Source organism: Streptopelia decaocto (genome assembly GCF_964273445.1).
Source record: "Streptopelia decaocto genome assembly, chromosome: 12".
NCBI lineage: Eukaryota > Metazoa > Chordata > Aves > Columbiformes > Columbidae > Streptopelia > Streptopelia decaocto.
Window position 1 is genome coordinate 3,735,949 of NC_138667.1, and position 9,099 is coordinate 3,745,047.

The 9,099-nt window shown below is 63.1% G+C and overlaps 2 protein-coding genes across 2 annotated transcripts; both read left to right on the plus strand.

Moving 5' to 3' along the window:
- Positions 1-160: 160 nt before the first annotated feature.
- Positions 161-4,283, plus strand: SLC34A1 (solute carrier family 34 member 1; the record flags this gene model as incomplete). Its single annotated transcript, XM_082063596.1, has 12 exons — positions 161-263; positions 407-589; positions 1,024-1,152; positions 1,228-1,371; positions 1,480-1,591; positions 1,668-1,863; positions 2,182-2,277; positions 2,394-2,493; positions 2,701-2,868; positions 3,220-3,336; positions 3,491-3,615; positions 3,710-4,283. 12 exons carry the CDS (start codon positions 161-163, stop codon positions 4,262-4,264), a joined length of 2,028 nt encoding a protein of 675 aa, XP_081919722.1. The 3' UTR covers positions 4,265-4,283.
- A 703-nt stretch (positions 4,284-4,986) lies between these two features.
- LOC309445235 (alpha-2Db adrenergic receptor-like) lies at positions 4,987-6,409 on the plus strand. The gene has a single exon (XM_082063803.1). The coding sequence runs from the start codon at positions 5,248-5,250 to the stop codon at positions 6,268-6,270; it is 1,023 nt and encodes a 340-aa protein (XP_081919929.1). The 5' UTR covers positions 4,987-5,247; the 3' UTR covers positions 6,271-6,409.
- The last annotated feature ends 2,690 nt before the right edge of the window (positions 6,410-9,099 follow it).

Here is a 9,099-nt window from a genome sequence, read left to right on the forward strand (position 1 = left end):
CCTCCCCATGTCCCCTGCCTGCCCTTGCGGGAGCTCACTGGGATGATGTGGTAGTGGCTGGTGGCCCAGGGGACCAGTGGGTGATGGGATGGTCCTCCTCGGTGGTGCCAGCACTGCTGTGGTGACACACCGCTGCCTCTGCTCAGCCTCAGCAGGAGCGATGCTGCCCTACCGGAGGGAGAGCCCGGCCCTGCCCCGCTGCCTGGTGCAGGGTGGAAGGGTGGTGCACGGGCCGCAGTTCACCTTCTGCCCCAGCCCCCAAGGTAGGTGCCCGCAGCCTTCCTCCTCCTCTTCCTCACCACGCGCTGGGCTCAGCTCTGCTGCTGGCCAGACCCTGGCCGGGCTCTGCTCCGCAGGGTGGTCCCCACAAGGATGGGGCCGTAACGCGGGTGCTCCCTCTCCCCAGCTCTGCACCGGCTGCCGGCTGCCCATGCCTGTCCCTTCACTGTCGGGGCAGTGCCCTGCCCTGACCACGGCTTCCCCTGCCCCGGCTCGCCTGGGCGCCTGCGCGAGAGCAGGGAGCGGTATGAGCTGGATGTGCTGCCCTGGCAGGGGCCCCGTCTGGGCTTGGAGGAGCTGCAGAGGCCAGGTGAGACCCCCTGGGTGGTGGGCACAAAGAACCCTGGTTGAGGAGCACCCCAGAGACCTACCAGAGGTGCCCAGAGGGGGCCTTGGGGTGCCAGGAGAGCCCCAGCTTTGCCCCTGGGACTGGCAGCAATTCCTCCTCGCTGCCCTGCAGTGCCAGTTCTTGTGCTGGCACCCCAGCCGGACACCCAGCATGGCAGGGTGTCTGCTGGTGAGGGAGACCCTCAGCTCCCCAGGGTGCTGCAGAGAGAGTGAGGGGCAATATGGGTGGTTGGCACGAAGTGCTCAAGTGTGGGAGGAGATGGAGGGGACCCAGGGAGCGGTGACACAAGCCTTGTCCCACCAAGGGGCAGAAGAGGATGGTGTAGGGCTGTGGGAGCCCAGGGAGCTGGGGCCATGCCGTGGCCGGTGTTTAACACTCTCTCTTGTCTTGCGCAGAGCTGGGGTTCTGGGCCAGGGTCCAGTCCATCTGTGTCTCCCTTCTCAAGGTGCCCCTGATGTTCGGGTTCCTGTACCTCTTCGTGTGCTCCCTGGACGTGCTCAGCTCTGCCTTCCAGCTGGCTGGAGGTAGGGTGGTGGGGGCACCTGAATGGCTGGTGGCACCCACCGTACCAGCACCCTGCTGCTCACATTCTCTTGCAGGCAAGGTGGCCGGGGACATCTTCAAGGACAACGCCATCCTCTCCAACCCAGTGGCCGGGCTGGTGGTCGGCATCCTGGTGACTGTGCTGGTGCAGAGCTCCTCCACCTCCACCTCCATCATTGTTAGCATGGTCTCCTCAGGATGTGAGTGTGTCCATGGGGCTCCCCAGGACCTGAGCCTGGGCAAGGGGGTGGCTGGATCACATCACCCCAGGCTGGACCATGCGGGCTAGTGGGTCTCTTTGTCCCCAGTGCTGGAGGTACGTTCTGCCATCCCCATCATCATGGGCTCCAACATCGGCACCTCTGTCACCAACACCATTGTGGCCCTCATGCAGGCTGGTGACCGCAGTGAGTTCAAACGGTGAGAGTCAGAGGGGACACGGGGGTTGGGGGCTGCTCCCTAGGGACCACCCCATGCCAACAGGCCCTCCACACAGGGCCTTCGCTGGTGCCACGGTGCACGACTGCTTCAACTGGCTGTCAGTGCTGGTCCTGCTGCCGCTGGAGGTGGTGAGCGGGTACCTGCACCGCGTCACCCACCTGGTCGTGGCCACCTTCAACATCCGCAGTGGGAAGGACGCCCCTGACCTGCTGAAGATCATCACAGAGCCCTTCACCAAGCTCATCATCCAGGTCTCCTCAGCCGTGGTGTCCCCAGGCTGGTGATGGTCACACATGCTGGTGGTGATGTCCCCAGTGCTGGTGTCACTTTGATGGTGGTCATGCCTAAGTTTCTCTAGGCTGGCAGTGGTGTCCCCAGGCTAGTGGTGGTTCCCCAGCGTTGCTGTCCCTGTGCTGGTGGTGATGTTCCCAGCACTCATGTCCCTTTGATGGTGGTCATGTTCAAGTGTCCCCAGGCTGGCAGCAGTGTCCCCATCCCAGCAAAGATGTCCCCAAGCTGGGGGTGCAGTCAGCCCTCAAGGGCCCTCTCCAATGTGTGTGTTGTTGCAGCTGGACAAGTCGGTGATCACGGGCATCGCAACAGGAGACGAGACCCTGCGCAACCGGAGCCTTATCCGTGTCTGGTGTGGTCCCGCCCCCCCACAGGTGAGTGGCTTGTGATCCTGTTGGGGCCACCAAACAATCCCACGGAGGGTGGGTGGCGGGCAGGGGGCTGGCCAAGGATGCTGTGGAGCCAGCTGCAGCCCACCCTCTCTTTGCAGATGGCTGCCATAGGGTTTGGGCTGCCTCCAAACTGCACAGCCCTTGGCCACTGCAGCACTAAGGGCATCGGGAGCCTCCACAACGTCAGCAGGCAGAAGTGTGAGTGGGTGCGGGGGGCTGGAAAGCTGCAGGTAGGGCTGGGGGGCTTAATGTGGGATGCAGAGGTGCTGGACATGGGGCTGGAGTCACGACGTGGGGCAGGGCTGGGAGATGTTGTGGCTGGGGCCCCGCTGTGGGGCTAGGGGGCTGGTTTGTGAGCGGGGCCGGGCCAGCCCCAGCCCCTCACCCAGCCATGCTGTGGGGCAGGCGAGCACCTCTTCACCGACACACCACTGCCCGACCTGGCTGTGGGGCTGGTGCTGCTGGCTGGGTCCCTCATCGTGCTCTGCACCTGCCTCATCCTCCTGGTCAAACTCCTCAACTCCCTGCTCAAGGGACAGGTGGCCAAAGCCATCCAGAAAGTCATTAACACTGGTGAGTGGGATGGGACCTGCGTGCCCCACGGCCACCCAAGCCCGTCCCTACCTGCCACCCTCAGACCAATTCCTGGCTGCCTCTAACCCCTATTCCTGCTTCTACCCCTGTGTCCCCTGCCTGCTGCTGAGCCCTGGCTTCTGCCTGTCATGGCCTCCTGGCATCCACATCCTCCTTCTCCGGCCATCCCAGGCACCAGGCTGGCCCCATACCCACAGCCTGACCCCATACCCAGAGCCTGGTCCCACAGCCCCCTCCCCAGCACCATGTAGGAGGTCCAGGCTGCTCCCAGCTGATGTGTCCGTGTCTGTGTCCATGTTTGTGCCCGTGCTCACGGCCATGCCGTGGCAGACCTCCCACACCCGCTCAGCTGGCTCACTGGGTACTTCGCCATGGTGGTGGGCGCTGGAATGACCTTTGTGGTGCAGAGCAGCTCTGTCTTCACCTCTGCCATCACACCTCTGATTGGTGAGTCCTGGCCAAACCTGGTCCCCTGCCATGTGCTGGTCCCCCGCACAATGTCCTGGGTGTGCTGGGGCATTTGGAGATGTGTCTCCCTGGATGACTGTGGGGATGGCACTGGCAAGGAGCAATGGGACGAGATGGGATCCCTCTCCCACAGGCCTGGGGGTGATCAGCATTGAGCGCGCCTACCCGCTGACCCTGGGCTCCAACATCGGCACCACCACCACTGCCATCCTGGCTGCCTTGGCCAGCCCGGGGGACAAGCTGGCCAGCTCCTTCCAGGTATAGCTGGGGGCCATGGCTGGAATCATGGGGGGCACTGGGCAAGGAGGAGGCTGCCCACGTGCCAAACCCGACGGGGATGCTGTCCCTGCAGATTGCCCTCTGCCACTTCTTCTTCAACATCTCCGGCATCCTGCTGTGGTACCCGCTGCCCTTCACCCGCCTACCCATCCGCATGGCCAAGGCGCTGGGCGAGCGCACGGCCAAGTACCGCTGGTTCGCTGTGCTGTACCTCATTGTCTGCTTCCTCCTGCTGCCCTCCCTCATCTTTGGCATCTCTATGGCGGGCTGGCAAGTGCTGGTAGGGGTGGGCGCACCCTTCCTCGGCCTCCTCTTCTTCGTGGGGCTGGTGAACGCGCTGCAGGCACGCAGCCCCGGCCGCCTGCCCAAATGGCTGCAGACCTGGGACTTCCTCCCCGCCTGGATGCACTCACTGCAGCCCCTCGACCAGCTCATCACCCGGGCCACTCTGTGCTGCACAGACCGCTGCCGCGGCCCCGAGGGCTGGGAGGACCGCGAGGGCCCCCCCTGTGACAAGGCCAGGCTGGGGCTGAGCAACCCCGCGCTCTCGTACCCCGAGGAGGTGCCCGGCCCCGCCATCCGGGTGGGCTCCCCTCGCCCACCCCTGCACAGTGCCACACGGCTCTAGCCGCCACCGGACACCTGGGCCACCGCTCCCATGGCTGTCCTGTTTCCACCATCCCTGCTCAGCTGGTGTCTAATAAATGCCAAACGCCTGCGCCCTGCGTGTGTGCCTCTTAGGTTCCTGCCTCTGCAAACCTTATCAGAGACACAGGTGCCAGACACTCACCATTCACCCCACCTTGTACATACACTACCCCTGCACAGCCCGTATGGGCGCCCGACACTGAGGATGCACCAACCACGCGGCCCGTGCCGTGAAGGTGCACGCTGCCGATGCTGCAGCCAAACCCTGCACCTGCAGCCCAACCCCGCACCTGCGGTTTGCAGCCAGCTTGTACCAACGTGCCATGGGCAGCATCTTACACCCACCTCATCCCCAGATGGCTGAGCAGGCAGGACGGGGTCAGTGTCACACCGCTCTGTGTCACCGCTCAGCATGCTGGTGAGCTGGGCACAGCACAGGGCTGCCGGCAAGGTGCTGTGGTGCTTCTGGGCTGCGGCTCAGCGAGATCCCTACTCAGCATGGCCGGGCAGTGCGCCCAACCCACCCGATACCCCAACAGTCACAGCAGAAGACCACCCACTATGGTGACCCTGGCAGGAGCCCTTTAAGCATTTTCCATAACTGCTTCTCCCACTGCCCACAGATGTTTGGGCTCCTGCCAGTGATATAAGCCCGTCCCTCCCTCCTTCCCGCCTGCCGCCTCCTGGGCTGGGACCAGCAGAGCCAGCCGTGCTGCTGCGGGAGCGCTCAGGGGCTGCCGGCACCGCTGCTGCCCCGCATGCCTGGCCGGGTGACCACCGGGCCAGGACAACCTCCACCTTGCTGCTGGACCGGGTCAGTACGGGCGTGGTGGTGGCCAGGACATTGCCCAGGGGCTCGGTGATGCCGGGGCTGTGCCATGAGAAGTGGTGGGGCGGTGAGCGGGGTGTGTGTGGTGGGGGGCAGCCTCATGGGTCTCTGTCCGTCTGAGGGGCTGAGCCAGCATGGAGCCAGCTGGTGCCCTCCCCAATGCTTCCAGTAACGGCAGCGGCACCGGCAGTGCCCCTCACTCACCAGCGGCCACTGGGCTCATCCTGCTGGCCGCCCTGGCCGTCCTGCTGGCCACACTGGTGGGCAACACGCTGGTGGTGGCAGCCATTTCCACCAGCCGGGCTCTACGGGCTCCACAGAACCTTTTCCTGGTGTCCCTGGCCTTGGCAGACATCCTGGTGGCCATCCTCGTCCTGCCCTTCTCACTAGCCAACGAGGTGATGGGCTACTGGTATTTTGGCGGCCTGTGGTGCAGCCTGTACCTGGCGCTGGACGTGCTGCTCTGCACCGCTTCCATCGGCCACCTCTGCGCCATCAGCCTCGACCGCTACTGGGCCGTCACCCGGGCGGCCCGGCTCAACCTGCGCCGCAGCCCCGGCCGCGTGAAAGGGATGATCGGGATGGTCTGGGTGGCGGCGACCCTGGTGGCACTGCCACCGCTGCTGCGGGCACGGCCGGGGGACCAGGAGTGCCAGCTGAGCCAGGAGACCTGGTACGTGCTGGCCTCCTGCGCCGCCTCCTTCTTCGCCCCCTGCCTCGTCATGGTCGCCGTCTACTGCCGCATCTACCACCTGACGGTTCGGCGGACAGCCGCCCTCCTCGCCGCCCGCTCCCTGCACCCTGCCGGAGCAAAGGGGCCGGGGGTCGGGGTGCCAGGCCGGCGGCGCCAGAGCCAGCACCAGAGCGTGTTGCTGTGCCGACAGCGGCTGGTGCGGGCGCGGGAGCGGCGCTTCACCGTCGTGCTGGCCGTGGTGATGGGGGCCTTCGTGCTGTGCTGGTTCCCCTTCTTCTTCACCTACAGCCTGGGGGCTGTCTGCGGGGAGGGCTGCCACGTCTCCAAGCCCCTCTTCAGCTTCTTCTTCTGGATCGGCTACTGCAACAGCAGCCTCAACCCCCTCATCTACACCCTCTTCAACCGGGACTTCCGCGCTGCATTCCGCCGGCTCCTCGCCGTCCCCCGCCAGCACTGCATCTAGGGACACCAGGGACACCACAGACGTGGCCCCAGCCCTGCTCACCACCAGCAGTGCCCAGTCCTGCTGCAGACCCCGGACTGTGGTGCGAGTGTGCATCGCAAGGTACTTTTGGAAATGCGGGGCTGAATAAAACATGGCCAAAGCCTGTGCCTGGGGCTGGCACCTGCCTCTCACTGCCACTTGTCGTCACCCATGTCCCCCCACCCACCCCCTCTTGCAGCATGGATTTGTCACCACCAGTGGTGACAAATTACCAGCTCTGGTAAATGCCAGCCCACCCTGCTGCCATGAACCACAACTCCTCTGTGTGCCCATGGCCACAAGCCATGGACCCACAGCTTCTGTGAGGGGGAACAAAAGCCCCCCACGTGGCAGCATCACTAGCACTGGGATGAGCTGGTTGTGCCACCACAGCAGCCCAGCCCGAGCCCTGTGTGCCACTGCCGGGGCTGTCCCCTCTGTCTACCCCTGAGCATGTAGCTGTGCCATGCGATGGAGGCTCTGTGGGGGCACATACATACCCCATAGTGAGGCAGGAGTGCGGTGGGACACCCCACATCCTGCTCAGGGGCTTCGCCAGGGTCTTGCTGCAGGAGGGAAAGGAGGAATGACATCCTGGTGCTGGAAAGGCCGTCCTCCCTTGGGAGAGCGTGGGAGATGGGAACACATGGGAACATGCTCCAGCACAGCCTGAGGTGTGAGGGGCCATGGGGACAACCGTGGGTCTGTGGGTCAAAGACCCGTGGGGCAGCCACATCCTCCTGGGAGCAGCAGCCACCCCACACCCGCCCTGCCGGGCTCCCAGCCCCGCTTCACACAGACACCCAGGGGTCAGGGGCTGCTCCACTTCTCCAGCTTTGCAGCTCAAAATAGAAAATCTCAAAACATCGGACTTTCACTCAGCTAAAAACAGCCTCCGGCGCCTGAGAGCTGGAGCCTAAGGAACGCTGGTCCCCGCCAGCCCACGCCAGCCTCACCGGGGTGGGCACAGCTCAGCCATGGGGTCCAAGGGGCTGGAAGGGACGGGGACAGTCACAGCACTGAGGTTCCCCAGGCCATCCCCTGCACCCACTGGCCCCATGCACAGAGGTTCACGGCATGAGCTCTGGGACCAGTGGAGGCTCCCAGTGGGGGTCGTGCTGGGACGGGGGCCCAGTGCTGACCCCGGCGGTTGGAGCCACGCTGGCACCATCTGCGGAAGGAGCTGCCCTATCGCTGCTGCCTTGCTTCCCCTCCCGCAGCCGCCTTTTGCCTTTTCACAACTAAATAGCATTTTGCTACTAAAAATAACCAGGGACACTTGGCCAGGCCAGCTCAGCTGGGGGACAGGAGCTGTCCCCGAGGGGCACCAGCCCTGTGGGCAGCACCCCAGGGCCCCATGGTGCCCAGGCTCCCGCACCCTGCCCTCACCATTGCCCAGCACCGCTGGGGCTGACCAGGGGACCACGCACTGTCCCTTCTCCCAGGCAGGAGTGCACGGGATGCTGCAGGGCAGGAGGGGCAGGTTCCCCCAGCTTGGGCAAGGAGTTGCCATTGCACACTCTCTGTGCTGGCACTGAGGCAACATGTGAGCCACCAAAGGGATCTGCAGGCTGATGTCCAAAACACCACATCCCGAGGGCTGGGTGGGGTCTGGGAGCGCCTGGTCGCCCCCTTCACCCCAGGCACTATTGAGGTTCTGGGATGCTCTGGGGAGATCTTCCCCACTAAGCATCTCCCACTGCATCGCCATCCAGCATATCATCCTGCCTATAGAAGACTAGTTAAGAAGATCACAGCAGCCCTTTCCTTCCAAGTTTGTACAAACAGTCTGTTTAATCCATCAAGTTTGTACAAAAAGTCTGTTTAATCCTTCACAGCGTGACCCTTATTGCTGTTCTTCTCATGAGCCACCGTGACCCCAGTACCGCTGGGAAAGCGGCTCCCCCCTGAGCACTGATTACTCCTGCCCAACTGCAGCACCTGTGCTCATCTGCATGGAATTGCATCCTGCATTTTTAGGCTGTTTCTTCAATTTCTCAAGATTATTTTGAATTAGTCCCCTGATAGGCTTGGGTTCAGAGCCCCTCCCTCTCCAGCCACATCGCCTCCGCAAAGCTAAAAACAGAGCACTGGTTGCACCACCTGGGCTGCCAGCAGCTTTGCTGGGAACACCAGGACCCCTCTGGATGCTCGGGCTGCTCTGGCAGCACCCTATGGCTGATGGCACTTGTCGGTGGTGGGAACGGTGCTGGAAAACATCAGCTGGGAGCAAACCAAAACTGGCAACCTAAGGGTTAAGCAAGGAAATGCATGGAGACAAAGTCATCGCCTTTGAAGCTCAAAATAAGCAAGTGCCACCTTTCAAAGGAAAGCAGCTCTAAAAGAAGAAAGCTCACGGTGTGAGCTCATCCCTCATGGCAGAGTGACACGGGAGATCACCTCTGAGGCAACTCATCCTCCTCCTCATTATCACTGTGGGTTCATCACCAGAAGATGCAACACCTCATCTCCAGGGCATGGCAGATCAGTCAGTACCGATTGCACGGGCAATGAGCATTTGGAATAATTTGTGCTATTTTCGGCTTTGCTACAGCCTGAGGACATGAACCTCTTCCCTCCTACTCACCAGCATGGCCTGGCCAAGCAGCCCTCAGGGGCCCAGGCTGCTCCCCACCAGCAGGCTGACATCAACAGAGGTCAGCAGAGGGACTTGTCCATCACCACATGCTCCTCCATGCTCTGGCCACCACCAGCCTCACACCCAAGGGGAGGCAGAGGGCATCACTCATGGGCTGGAGCAAGAGACAGGAGCTGTCAGAAGGCAGAGGTGACATCTGCTTCAGGAAG

What these genes read in the sequence shown, in the direction of transcription:
- LOC309445235 (XM_082063803.1), top strand. Translation starts at nt 5,248, where the DNA reads ATGGAGCCAGCTGGTGCCCTCCCCAATGCTTCCAGTAACGGCAGCGGC.